The sequence below is a fragment of the Belonocnema kinseyi genome, chromosome 9 (genome assembly GCF_010883055.1).
Source record: "Belonocnema kinseyi isolate 2016_QV_RU_SX_M_011 chromosome 9, B_treatae_v1, whole genome shotgun sequence".
NCBI classification, from domain to species: Eukaryota; Metazoa; Arthropoda; class Insecta; order Hymenoptera; family Cynipidae; genus Belonocnema; species Belonocnema kinseyi.
The window spans coordinates 115492595-115507520 of record NC_046665.1 but is presented as its reverse complement, the minus strand read 5'-3'; the positions used below and the strand labels follow the sequence as shown (position 1 = coordinate 115507520).

At 23.1% G+C, this 14926-nt stretch overlaps 1 protein-coding gene across 1 annotated transcript in view; it reads left to right on the top strand.

The window, feature by feature from the left end:
- The window catches only part of LOC117180288 (protein phosphatase PHLPP-like protein), a 103607-nt gene that overhangs the window by 64536 nt on the left and 24145 nt on the right, over positions 1 to 14926 (top strand). The window contains exons 6-9 of the mRNA XM_033372702.1: positions 1251 to 1404; positions 5673 to 5733; positions 5821 to 6075; positions 9788 to 9997. Coding sequence (XP_033228593.1) covers positions 1251 to 1404; positions 5673 to 5733; positions 5821 to 6075; positions 9788 to 9997 — 680 coding nt within the window. The remainder of the gene's footprint in view (positions 1 to 1250; positions 1405 to 5672; positions 5734 to 5820; positions 6076 to 9787; positions 9998 to 14926) is intronic.

Sequence of the window (14926 nt, the reverse complement as noted above, 5' to 3'; positions counted from 1 at the left end):
AAATTAAAACTTAATTTTTTACTGAAAATTTTATTTATTTTGTTTAAAATTCATCTATTTTGTTGAAAATTCGTCCTTTTTGATAGAAAATAAATCTTCTTGTTTGAAAATTCAACTGTTAAATTATTAACATACGAACTAATTTTTTAAACTAAAAATTTAACTATTTTATTATTGGTTAAATATTTATATTTTTAAGTATGAAATTCTGCTAGGTATTTTGTTGAAAATTCTTTTTTTTTTTAATTTGAAATTAATGTTTTCAACTGAAAATTGAACTATTTTGTAGAAAATTCATCTATTTCGTTAAAAATTCGTCTTTTTTGGTAGAAAATTAATCTTCTTGGTTAAAGATTCAACAGTTTAATTTTGCAGAAACGAATTTTCTATAAAATTTGACAGTTAAATTATCAAAAAACGAATTTTATTTGTGTTTTTTTTTTAATTGAATATTAATTTTTTTAACTAAAAATTTAACGATTTTGTAGAAAATGCATATATTTGGTTAAAAATTCGTTCTTTTTGATAGAAAATAAGTCTTCCTGGTTGAAAATTCAACTTTTTAATGATTAACATACGAACTAATTTTTTAAACTAAAAATTTAACGATTTTATTTTTGGTTAAATATCTATATTTTTAAGTATGAAATTCTGCTAGGTATTTTGTTGAAAATTCTTCTTTTTTTTAAATTTGAAATTAATATTTTCAACTGAAAATTTAACTATTTTATAGAAAATTCGTCTTTTTTGGTAGAAAATTAATCTTCTTGGGTAAAAATTCAACAGTTTTATTTTGCAGAAATGAATTTAAAATAAGATTTGACAATTAAATTATCAAAAGACGAATTTAAGTCATATTTTTAAATTGAAAATTAAATTTTGTAACAAAAAATTGAACTATTTTGTACAAAATTCATCTATTTCGTTGAAAATTCAATTGTTAAATTTTCATTAAACGAATTAATTTGTAAAATAAAATATTTAACTATTTCATTTTTGGTTGAAAATTTATCTTTTTAAATATAAAATTCTACTAGACATTTTTTACCAAATTCCTATATTTTGTTGAACATTAGTTGTTTTTTTTTTAATTAGTTTTTTAACTGGAAATTTAATTATTTCGTTGAAAATTGATATTTCTGGTAGAAAATTAATCTTCTTCTTTAAAAATTTAATAGCAATATTGTTTCATATCAGTATCTTATTAATCGAGAATTCAATTAATTAAAAAAAAACTTTTATAATTCCAGAACCTAACACATTTAGATGTCAGTGAAAACAGCATTGAAAAACTCGACATCAGTGCCTTGCAGGAATTACGAAGTGTCCGATGTGCTCGAAATTCCCTGACAGAATTGACAGTTTGTGGACGAAATTTGGTGTCGCTTCTAGCTGGAAATAATAGTAAGATTTTTTCACAATTTTCTAGTTTAGGCAGAAAAAAATCTGTTTATTTTAGTTTTATTTTAATTTGAATTAAAATTCTTATCTGTTATTTTGACAGGGGCATATGATAAAATAGTGACAGCATATCTTTTTTTAAACTTTACAGAATTTCTCTAATACTTACAGCATGTTTTGAAATTATAGTAAATTATAGACAAAATTCCGCAAATCTTAAAGGATTTTCTGTTAACATTACCAGAGAGGCCGTAAAACTTCATTTTAAAATTTCCTGATTTTTCTCTGATCAATTTTTCATTTTCCCTCGCTATAAATATTTAGGTAACCAGAAAAGATAACCAATCAACTATAAAACATAAATTTTTTATCCAAAAAGCAAATTGTCAACAAAAAAGTGGAATTTTTGACATAAAGAACTGTTAACAAAATATTTAAGTTTTTAACAAAATAAATTAATTTTCTACAAAATAGTTGAATTTTCAACCTGAAGGGATGAATTTTTACCAAAATGATTAATTATCTGCGAAAAATTGTGATATTTAGTTTAAAAAAAAAAGGATTTTCAACAAAATAGTTATATTTATTGAGTTAAAGTTGCAAAAAAGCAATGAATTTTCAACAAAATGGTTAAATTTTTCCAAAAAAATAATTTTGCAAATACAAAGATGAATTCTCAAAAAAAAAATGGAATAGTTGATATTTAAACTAAAAAGGACGAAATTTCTACCAAATACCTGAATTTTCAAACAGTCAGTTTTATTTTCAACTAAGAAACAGGAAATTTCAACCAAAAAATGAAAAGTTCAATTTTCATTAAAAAAAAAATAAATTTTAACAACGACAGAAAACTAATTTACAACAAAATAGTACATTTTAACAAAGAGATGAATTTTTAAAGAATATAATGAATTTTTAACCATACGGTTAAATTTTGCAATGTTCAAGAATAAATTATCATAAAAAAATGTATTTGTTAATATTTGTACCAAAAAGAATTCAATTTCTACCCGAAGAGATCAATTTTAAAATAAAAAAGACGATTTTGCAACAATGAAGATTAACTTTCTACAAAAAAAACAACTAGTTTTGAATAAAATACATTCGTTTTCAAACAAATAGTTGAATTTTCAACGAAAAAAGATGAATCTTTAACGAAAAATAAAAAATCTAAATTTCCAGTTGGAAAAATCAAATTTTAGTAAACGAAAAACAATTTTTAGCTTTGATGCTGAATTTTAAACAAATACTTATCTTTCATTCAAGAGCGAAAAAAGTTCATTCAAATTATTGAAAATATACAGTTAAAAAAATGAGTGATTAACCATAAATAAGACAAATTTAAAACCGAAGATATGAACCTTTAAAATACTTTTACTCGTACTTTTACCCAAACAGTTGAATTTTAAATTAAAAAATATTAATTTTAAATAAAATGGTTACATGTTTCCACAAAAGAATTTTCAACCCACAAAGGTGAATTCTCAACTAAAAAAGGTAATAGTTAATATGTGATAGTTAGAAAAATAAAATTAAAAAATGAATATTCAACTTTGATGATTAAATTTAAACAAATACTGATTTTTCAGTCAAGAGCAACAAAAAAGTTCATCCAAATTATTAAAAATATTCAGTTAAACAAATTATTAATTAGCCAAAAAAAATAGAAATTTTCAACAAGATGATTACATTTTCAACCAAAGAGACGAACCTTTAAAATACTTTTACTTTTATATTCCAAAAAATAATTAAATTTTGAATTAAAAAAGATCAATTTCTAGTCAAAAATAGAAAGGTTATATATTTCTCAAAAAATAAATTTTCAATAAAAAAAATAAGTTCTCAAGAAAATATTAAAATTTGCATCCAAAAATAAAATTTTTAAATTAAAATGATTTATCTGCATCCAAAAATTAATTATTAACAAAATATATCGACTTCCAACCCAGAAGTTAAATTTTCAAGCAAAAATACCATTTTTCTATAAAATAGTTAAATAAAACAAAACTGAATTTTTAATTAAAATGATAATTTTCACCTGAAATGATAAATATTCAAACAAAACTCAATTTTTAAATAAATTGTCAAGCTTTCGTAACTAAGAATATTAATTTTAAACAAAGAAAAAAACGTGTTTTTGATCAAATACATTCATTTCCAATCAAATTGTTGAATTTTCAACTGAAAAGGATAGATTTTTAACCGAAAATGGAAAGAAACATTTTTCGCACAGAAAATTAATATTCAAAACAAAAGCAAAGTGTTTTTAATAAAATGGTCAATTTTAAAAAAAAATAGATATACATTTTTTATTAAAATGACAAATCTCTATCCGAAAAATGAATAATTATTAACCAAATAATTCAACTTGTAAGTAAAAAAGATCAATTAACAAGCAAAAAAAAAACATTTCTCTTCAAACTAGTTGAGTTTTCAACCAAAGAAATGAATTTTTAACTAAAATGTTCAATCCTCAAACAAAAAATTCATTTTAACAAAAAAGTCTACTTTTAAGCTACGAAGATTCATTTTCAACAAAAAAAAACGTATTTTCGATCAAATACAGCCATTTTCAAACAATTACTTGAATCTTCAACTAAAAAAGATAAGTTTTTAACGTTTTTTAACGTTTCAACGCAGAAGTTAAATATGAGAGCAAAAAAGCCACTTTTCTGCAAAGCAGTTGAATTTTCAAACAAAGAAATAAGTTTTCAAATAAAATGAGAAATACTCAACAAAAAAAATTAATTTTTAATTAAATAGTCGAGTTTTAAATTAGGAAGATTAATTTCAAGCAGCAAAAAAAGAATATTCGATAAAACACATTCATTTTCAAACAAATAGTTGAATTTTCAACTAAAAAATATCAATTTTTAACTGAAATTGGAAAATTTACATTTTTCGTAAACAAAATTAACTTTTAACAAAAAACGAGTTTTCAAGAAAATAATCACGTTTACAACAAAAAAAGAAGAATGATTAACAAAATATTTCTACTTTCAACCCAGAAGTTAAAGTTTTTAACAAAGAAACAATTTTTCTGTAAAAAAGTTTAATTTTCTATCAAAAAGATGAATTTGCGACAAAATATTTTATATTTCAACCAAAGAAATGAACTTTTAACAAAAAGAATCAATCTGTAACTAAGAAAATAAATTGTGAAGAAAGTGGTATAACTTTCAAATCAGAAGTTCAATTTTCCAACCAAAAAGACGAATTTTCTGTAAAAAAGTTGAATTTTTAACGGACAAAGTATCAAAAAAGTATGATTGGCAATGAAGTTTTCATTAAGTTCCTAATTAAAAACACTGGCATCGAAAAAACATAATTTTACCATCGACAAATGCCCGAATAATGCATTTGTTTATTAAATTTTTAAAAAATAACATTTATCAAAAAATTGTTAATTTTTCTAAAATTATCATGAAGTTCCCAACTGAAAAGACTGGAATTGAAAAACCCGATTTTTCTCTGCCAAAAAAGCCCGAATAATGCATTTGTTTAAAAAATCATAAGAATAATCGAAAAATTATAAATGTTGCTACAATTATCATAAAATTCCTAATTTTAAAAAAATGGACATCGAAAAAACCGAATTTTTCTGTCGAAAAATGCCTGATTACTGAATTTGTTTATAATTTAAACAATTATAATCTTAAAAGAAATTTTTTAAAATATAATATTGTTTTCATTCAAATGTCTTACAATATAACTTGAAAAAGCGTATAATTATGGAAAATCGTAGAAAAAATTTGTTGTCAATAAAATAATTTGTTTATAAAAAATGTTTTTGTTAATTGTCTAATATTGGAACATCTTTAACTAATGTTACTCTATGCTACTTAGGCGATTTCAATAATTTTCCTGTCATTGACGAGCACCGGAAACGTCAAATAGAAAAAAATATCCATTTTTTTCGTCATATTTGTTTATTTATAAAAGAATTGAAAACCTAATTAAAAAATCAGACTCTACAACTCTTTTAGTAAGACAGTAATTCAGTAAGACAGGCCTGTTCAGCGAGGAGAAATATACTCATAAACCAGATGGTGCACTTCCACCGCCACTCCCCTTGCTCACTTGAAGTAGAATAGGAATTGAAGAGTGGAGGTGGAAAACCCACGTCTGCAATCTGAGTGGTTTCGAAGAAAATTCCTGGAATATCTCCGCGCTCGACAGGCCTGCAGCAAAACAAACGGCCCCTTTTTATATTCTTCATTCTTCTTCGAAAAATCCATATTCTTAATATAAAAATTAATATTGTTTTACAGGACTGAAGAAGTTGACAATCGAACCAGTTCCTGCAAATCTTGAACATTTGGATATTTCCTAGTAAGCCTATCAATTATTAATCTTTAGCGTTGTTCTTTTAACAAAACAGTATCATAAAAAGTGTTTTTCTTTGTCTTTTGTTATCAGCAATTCACTTGATTCTCTGCCGGAGTGGACACCAGAATTGCCAGTATTACGAGCTTTGTTTGCTTCCCATAATGCTTTGACAGCTCTCCCAGATAGATTGCTGTCTCAACCATCAAGATTGGAAGTACTTCATCTACCTCACAATAGGTTACAAGCTCTTCCACCACCGAGAAGACCTCTGAATATTGTCCATCTCACTCTTCAGGGCAATGCTCTAACAGCTTTACCAACAACTTTCTTTGTAAATACGGAAAAGTAAGATTCAAAATGATATATTTTTTTAACGAACATCACTCATGAGTGATGTTCATTAGTTGGTCAGAAGTTAACAATAATAATTTTTTAACGATTTATTCTTTTAAGTAATAGTCTCTATGAATGATCACTTTTTAGATAGAAACAAATATTAATAATTAATAATTATTTAAATAAAAAGGCTATCAGTAGAAAAAGAAAGAGATTCTTTAGGAATAATTCTCTATATTACTAAAGAATACAAATGAATAATTTTTTTTTAATATCACCCCCGTATATCTTCGGGCTTAATTATGATTTTTTCCGGTTTTAAAAATACAAATTGTTTTTAATATATAAAATACTATTTTCTATTCATAAATAAATGTTAACGTAAATTGTTTAAACAATTTATTGTTGCTTAACTATTTTATCTCATTATATAATCAGAAAATCGTGAGTTTTTACGAATTTTTCAAGTTATTTTTAACTTTTAAATTAGAATTAGGTTTTGATTATTTGAGTTTACAATAACAATTATTTAAACAATTTCTTATTACTTTAAATCATTTTCTCTTTGAAAAATGCTAGGATATTAAGTTTTTTCTGCAATATTAAACTTTTTGTCCACTTTCACGTAGAGTGAGATAATAATTAATGCAATTTAGTAAAAAAAATTGTTTACACAAATTATTATCGTTTATTTTATTATTATAATAGTTTATTATAATGCTAGAAAGTCGCAGTTTTTTCCAATTTTTAAAATATTTTTCACTTTTCAATTTGAGTAAGGAAATACTTAATCGAAGTTAACAAAAATGATTGTTTAAACAATTTATTATTATTATTTTAAATAATATTATCTTTGAATAATGCTGAGAAATTGCAATTTTTTCTAAATTATTTAACTCTTTGTCTACTTTTCAATTAGAATAAGGTAATAATTAATATAAGTTAACAGAAATGATTGTTTAAACAATTTTTTTATTATTTTAAGAAATATTATCTTTGAATAATGCGAGAAAGTTGCGGTTTTTTCCGAATTTTTTAACTTATATTAAAAATTTTAATCATAATTAGGTAATAATTATTTTATATAAAAAATTTTTGTTTTTATTATTTTTAATAATATTCTCTTTGAATATCGCTGAAAAATTGCAATTATTTCCTAAAATATTCAACTCTTTGTCCAATTTCACTAAAGCAGAAGAAATCTTTAGTGCAGTTTAACAAACCGAATGGCTTAAACAAATAATTATTGTTTATATCTATCATTTTCGTTAATAATGCTAGATAGTTCCAGTTTTGTCAAAAATGTACGATTTTTTGTTTAGTTTTCACGTAGAGTGAGATAATAATTAATGCAATTTAGTAAAAATAATTGTTTAAACAAATTATTATTGTTTATTATATAAATTCTATATTAAGGCGAGAAAGTTGCGGTTTTTTTCTGAACATTTTAACTTTTTGTCAACTTTTTAATAAAAGTAAAGTAATAATTAATTCCAGTTAACAAAAATGATTGTTTAAACAATTTTTTATTATTTTAAATAGTTTTTAATAATTTTAAATAAATAAAATAAATAATTTTTAATGAGAGTAGGGTTATAATTATTTCATGTTACAAAAATTGTTTAAACAATTTATTATCATTTTAATTATATTCCCTTTAAAAAATGCTAGAAAACTGCTTTTTTCAGATATTAAACTTTTTGTCCACTTTAATTTAGCGCGAGATCAAAATTGATGAAATAATTAATGCAATTTGGTTCAAATGATAAGAATCAGGTAATAATTCTTTTATTTAAACAATTTTCTCAACAATTTATTATTATTTTAAATAATATTCTCTTTGAATAAGGCTGAAAAATTGCAATTTTTTTCTGAAATATTTAACTTTTCGTCTAATTTCACTTAGATAGGTGGAATAGTTAATTCAATTTAACAACCCGAATTGTTTAAACAAATAATTATTGTTTATAACTATATTTTCCGTCAATAATGCCAGATAGTTACGATTTTTACAAAAATTTACAATTTTTTGTCTATTTTTTACTTCAATTAAAGTATGAATTAATGCAGTTTGGAACATATAATTAGTTAAACAAATTTTCATTGTTTATTTTCATACGTCTTCTATATTAATTCTAGATAGCTGCGTTTTTTTCTGAACAATTTAACTTTTTCTCGACTTTTCAATGAGAATAAGGTAATAATTCATTCAAGTTAACAAAAATTATTATTTAAACAATTTGTTATTATTTCAAATAATATTATCTTTTATTAACGCCAGAAAATCGCGCTTTTCCGATTTTTTAAACTTATTTTAAACTCTTTAATGAGAGTAAGCTAATAATTATTTCAGGTGAAAAAAATTGTTTAAACAACTGATTATTATTTTAAATTATATTCTCTTTAAAATAAGCTAAAAAACTTCGTTTTTTTAATATTGAACTTTTAGTCCAATTTTATTTAGAGCGAGATCAAAACTGATGAAATTTAACAAACCTAATTGTTTAAATAAAGTACCTTTGTCTATAAATATCTTCTTTTAAATTAAAGCTAGATAATTGCGGTTTTTTTTACAATTAAAATTTCTTTATCTATTTTTCACTTAAAGTGAGGTAATAATTCCTGCAATTTTGTATAAATAATTGTTTAAACAAATTTGTATTGTTTAATCTTATATATCTTCTATATTAATGCTTAAAAGTTGCTGTTATTTCTAAAAAAATTATCATTTTGTGAACTTTTTAATTAGAGTAACATAATAATTAATTTAAATTACCAAAAAGAAATTGTTTAAATAATTTATTATTATTTTAATAATATTGTCTTTGAATAATTTAAGAAAGTTACAGTTTTTTCCGAAACATTAAACTGTTTGTCAACTTTATACTTTGATCGTGGTATGAAATTATAAAATTTAGCAAAGTTAATTGTTTAAACAAATCATTACTCTTTCTAACTATCTTCTCTTAGATAAGTGTTAGAAAGTGGCGGTTTTTTACAAATTTTCAACTTATTTTCAGCTTTTTAATTAAGGTGAGGTATTAATTATTTCTTGTCAGGAAAAAATTGTTTAAACAATTGATTATTTTTTATTACATTCTTTTTGACTAATGCGAGAAAGTTGCAGTTTTTGCTAAAATATTCAACATTTTTCCATTTTTCATTTACAGCAACGTAAAAATGATTAAAATTTAACAAAAATAATTTTTCAAACAATTTCTTATTCTTTACAAATATCGTCTCCTGTATTAATCATTTTTGGATTTTAAATTATAGAAAAAATATTTTTAAATACTTTCAACCTACCACTTTAAAGATCTAACAAGAAAAATTAGACCAGAATATTTGTTATAATTCAGAAAAAACGATAACCTTAATTAAAAAATTAATATCGCATGAACCATGAGTCGCAAAGGATTCAAGATGGAATCATTTCAAAGGTTTTTTTATTCCCTATAAATCGAGTCATATGCACTTTTTACCTATCTCATAACTGGAACCTGCAATTCAAGAAAACGTGTCCAAAATCGTTTCTATTTTCTCTTTATTATCAATTAACATTATACACACAGGTGTAATAGATCTCAGGCTTTCAATATTTTATTAAAACTTCCATCCGAATATTTTGCGCAAAAAATTTCGAAATTATAATTTTTTTAATGTATCCCAGGATTCTGTATAAATAAATATTACATCATTAAATAAAAATGTTCTTTTTCAGATTGAAGGTTTTAAATCTTTCAAATAATCGACTATCAGAGTTATCGTTCTCCGATGAAGGATACAAAAATCGTCAGATTTGTCCTACATTGGAAAAGCTTTATCTGACCGGAAATTGTTTAACTGACTCTGCCTTAGACGCACTTTCAAAATTGACATCTTTAAGAGTTTTACATATAGCTTACAATGTTTTGGATACCCTGCCAGAAAGGTAAGATAAAAATATAATTTTATATTTTTTATAACCTAATTTTTTTTTAAATTGGTGTAACAATAATTTTTTTGTCGATAGATTTAAATTTCGCGGGAAACTGTATCGCTTCAAGTTGGAAAGGGCGCTAAATTTAAATGACAAAAGACGTAAAAGTAATGTCCCAAATTTAAAATTAAAAAATTTGTTTCTAAATATATTTTAAACACTTTTTAGTTGTGTTTTTAAGTCAAAAAGAAAATTGTGTATACAAATAAATGAATTTTTAACAAAAATAATGTATCTTCTACCAAAAATATGATTTTTTAAACAAATAGTTGAATTTTCAATCCAAGAGATTAATTTTAAACTAAGAGACTCCTTTACAACAAAAAACACGAATTTTCATCTAAAAAAGGATAATAGTTTTCAACCAAAGCTCGAATAGTTAAAATGTTACAAAAAGAAATATTTAACAAAAATAAATGAATTGTCAACAAAATAGTTTTTTCTCATAAAAAAAAACTTTAACCACAAAAGGAAGAATTATATTTTTGGTTAAAAGAATCAATTTTCAACCAAAATAAATAATTTTCAACTAAATTAATTTAATTTTAAACCCAAAGGATGAATTTTCTAGCGAAAAGATAGTTTCGATAAAATGTAAACAATTTTAACTGAAAAATATAAATTTACATACCAACATTGAATTGCACAATTTGCAGTTAGTAACTTAAATTTTCAACTAAAAATATAAATTTTCAAGAAAAAATAAAATACATAATGACATCTTTAAATTTAAAAAATAATTTTAAACTAAAAATAAACGAATTTTCGAGCAAGAAAAATGAATTTTTAATCACAATGTTGAATTCTTAAACAAAAGTATAAATTTGTGACCAAATAGTGGAATTTTCAACCCAAAAGATGAATTTTTTATCAACAGAAAAAATTCTAAAAAAATTTTTTAAATTAAATAAATAGTTTGTTTCAACCGAAGAAATGAATTGTCACCAAAAAATTAAATAGTTACATTTGATAAAAACAGATAATTTTTTAACGAAAAAATTTCATTTGTATCAAAAAAAGTTAATTTTGCACAAAAAAGAGAATAGTTAAAGTTAATTAAAAAAAATGATAAATCTTTAATTACAAAAATTTGATTTTCAACCAAATACATAAAGTTTCAACTAAAAGGATCAATTCTCTGCTATAAAAAAAATAGTTAAATTTTCGGTTAGGGAAATAAATCTTCAACCAAAAAAGAAAGGATTTTTTTTTTAATTAAAATTTTCAACAAAAAAATTTAAATTAAAGCCAAAAATATGAAGTTTCAACAAATGAGAGTACTCTCCTATTAAAAAATATGGATCTTCAACAAATAGTTGACTTTCAAATTTAAAACATACATTTTCAACGAAAAATAGAATTGTTAAATTTTCAGTAAAAAATAATTCTAAATAAGAAACAACTATTTTTAATTGAAAAAGAATAAATTTTCAACCAAATAAATGAATTTTCAACTAAAACGATTAATTTTTCAACCGAAAATAAGAATTTTTAACAAAATAGTTGTATTTTGAATCCAATATTTTTTTTCATACATTTTTTTTCACAGTTGAAAAAATTATATTTTCAGTTTAAAAAATCGATTTTTCAACAAAATTGATGAATTTTTAACTAAATTATTTCAATTATAAACATAGAAAATAAATTTATCAACAAAAAGGAGATAGTTTCAATAAAATATATAAAATTTCAATTAAAATACATTAATGTACATACAAAAAATAGAATACATAATTACATCTTTAAATAGAAAAATTATTTTTAAACTGAAAGTAAACAAATTTTCAACCAAAGTAATTAATTTTTAATCACAATGATGAATTTTCAAACATTAATATAAATTTTTGACCAAATAGTGGAATTTCCAACCAAAAAGATGGATTTTTTATCAACAGAGAAAAAATTAAATAATATTGGATAATATTGGATTTGTATAAAAAATGGCAAATTTTCCACAAAAAATTGAATAGTTAAAGTGAATTTTTATATAAAATAATGACTCCTCTAATAGAAAAATTTAATTTTTAACCAAATACATAAATTTTGAACTAGAAAGATAAATTCTCTGCTGAAAATAAAATAGTTAAATTTTCGGTTGGGGAAATAAATTTTAAACCAAAACAGAAGAAAATTTCGACAAAATATTTAAATTTTCAGCCAAAGAAGTGAAATTTAAACAAAAATATCAAGTTTAATAGAATAGTTAAATTTTCAGTGAAAAATTAATTCTGAATAAGAAACAACTAATTTTCGACCAAAAAAATAAATTTTAAACCAAATAAATAAATTTTCAACTAAAATGATTAATCTTCGACCAAAAATATGATTTTTTAACCAAACAGTTGAATTCTCAATCCTAAAAATTAATTTTCTACCCAAAAATACTAATTTTCAACAAATTACACGAATTTTCATCTAAAACAGGTGAATAATTTGATAATAATTTTTTGAAGAATTATACAATTAAAAATAAATTTTTTATTTTTTAGTTTTATGGGGACACTCCAGAAATTTGTTCGAATTGACACAAAAATAATTGCTTTTTTTTGTTTTGAAAAAAAATGATATTTAGAGGTGCCGCAAGCCCCATGAAATTTAACACGTATTTCCCATAAGAAAAAAAGACGTTTTTTCAGTCTTATTCAAAATCCTCAGTATTATATCAATTGAGTCGAAACTCGACATTTATCTTCCCAATTTACCATAGAAGACGAATAAAATATCGCTTTTCAAATATCAAGACCACGAGTCTGTTTTATAGGGTCCCAGAAAAACCCCATAAGTGAAAAAATGGGTTTTGCGTGTTTTTGGCGCTAATTATGATTTTTTTGCGGTTTTTTTAAATGCAAATTGTTTCTAGCACATAAAAGACCATTTTATACTGATAATTAGATGTTTACATAAATTGTTTAAACAATTTATTATTGTTTTTAGCAATTTTCTCACAGAATGGAGTTAGAAAGACGAGGTTTTTTCAAAAACTTTCCACTTCTTTTCCATTTTTCAATTAGAGGGAAGAGATAGTTCATAAATGTTAACAAGAGTGGTTGTTAAAACAATTTATTATTATTGTTAATAGTATACTCTTAGAAAAATGCTGCAAAATTGCATTTTAAAAACAAATTCACTTTTAGTCAAATTTTCAATTAAAATAAGTTAAGTAATTATCTATAGTCAAGAAAATTAATTAATTGGTTGTTTATGACTATGTTCATCTATAGCAATGTCTGATAGTTGCGGTTTTTTTGGAAATTTTGATCTTTTTATCCCTTTTCAATTAGTGACATAATAATTAATGACAGTTTTAAAAAAAGTTATTTAAATAATTTAATATTGCTTATAACTATCTTTTCTTAGATTAGTGATTGAAAGTTGTCGTTTTTTAAATAAAATCTTTAACTATACTGCGCCTGCTTAGTTATTAACAATTAATAAATAAACATTTTAAAAACTACATTTTAAATAATCTCTTTTTCCAGGGCAGGGGCCGAGGGGGGAGGGGGAGGAGTAGCTAATATTAGAATATTTGCAATTCTATCACTTATCTAAGAAAAGACAGTAAAGAACAATATTAAATTGTTTAAACAATTATTTTCGCTAAATATAATTTAATTATTAAGTCACGCCTAATGAAAAAAGACAAAAAGTTTAAAACTTCAGGAAAAAATTCAGCATTCTACCAATTAAGCAAAAAGAATATTATTAAAAATGATAAATTGTTCGAACAATTATTTTTGTTAACTTGAATTCATTATTAACTCACTTCAATTGAAAATTGGATAAAAAGTCAGGAATTTCAGAAAAACCCGCATTTTTCTAGCATTATTTAAATATAATACTATTAATAATAATAATAATAATAATAAAATAATAATAAATTGTTCAAACAAGCAATTTTTTGACTCCAATTAATTAAATAACTTATCTCAATTGAAAATTTGACTGAAAGTGAATATTTTTCAAACTGCAATTTTGTAGCATTTTTCTAAAAGAATATTATTAGCAATAATAATAAATTATTTAAACAATCACTTTTGTTAGCATTGATCAACTATCACTTTCCTCTAACTAAAAATTGAACAAAAAATCGAAAATTTTTGAAGAAACAGCGTCTTTCTAACTCCCTTCTATGAGAAAATAGCTAAAAACAATAATAAACTGTTTCAACAAATTATGTCAACATCTTGTTCTCATTATGAAATGGTCTTTTATGTGCCAGAAACAATTTAAATTTGAAAAACCGCCAAAAAGTCATAATTAGCGCCAAAGACTCGCAAAACCCATTTTTTCACTTATGGGGGTTTTTTGGGACCCTATAAAACCGGGCTTGCGGCACCTCTAAATATCATTTTTTTCGAAAAGAAAAAAAATGCATTTATTTTGGTATGGTTTCGAACAAATTTCTGGGGTGTCCCCATAAAAAGTCGAAAAAAATTTTGTTGGACCACCCTAGTGAACATATTCTCTAATATTTGCTCAACATAAATTTTTTTGGTAATTTAAGAATCCTATTTTTTTTAATCCCAATTTAAGAATGATGAAAATTCATAATCAAATACTAGTCGGTGTCAGGAGTTATGTATTTAATGATTGAATTTGCTCGAGGCCATAGAGGCTCGTCTTTTTTTCAGCACGTGATATGGAATTCCAGTAACGCGTGCTTGGTCTTACGTTCAATATTGTTACGTCTTAATCTATTAAATAGATAACTGATAAAGTTAAGAGCTTGTAAAGATTAAATAATGTCATCCGATTATTTTTTACTTTATGTTTGTAACGGTTAGGATAAACAAGACTAGAAAAATATAATTTTTTAAGAAATATAATGTTTTTAAACAAATGAATTATCGCTTATTATTATTTTTATTATTATTTTATTTA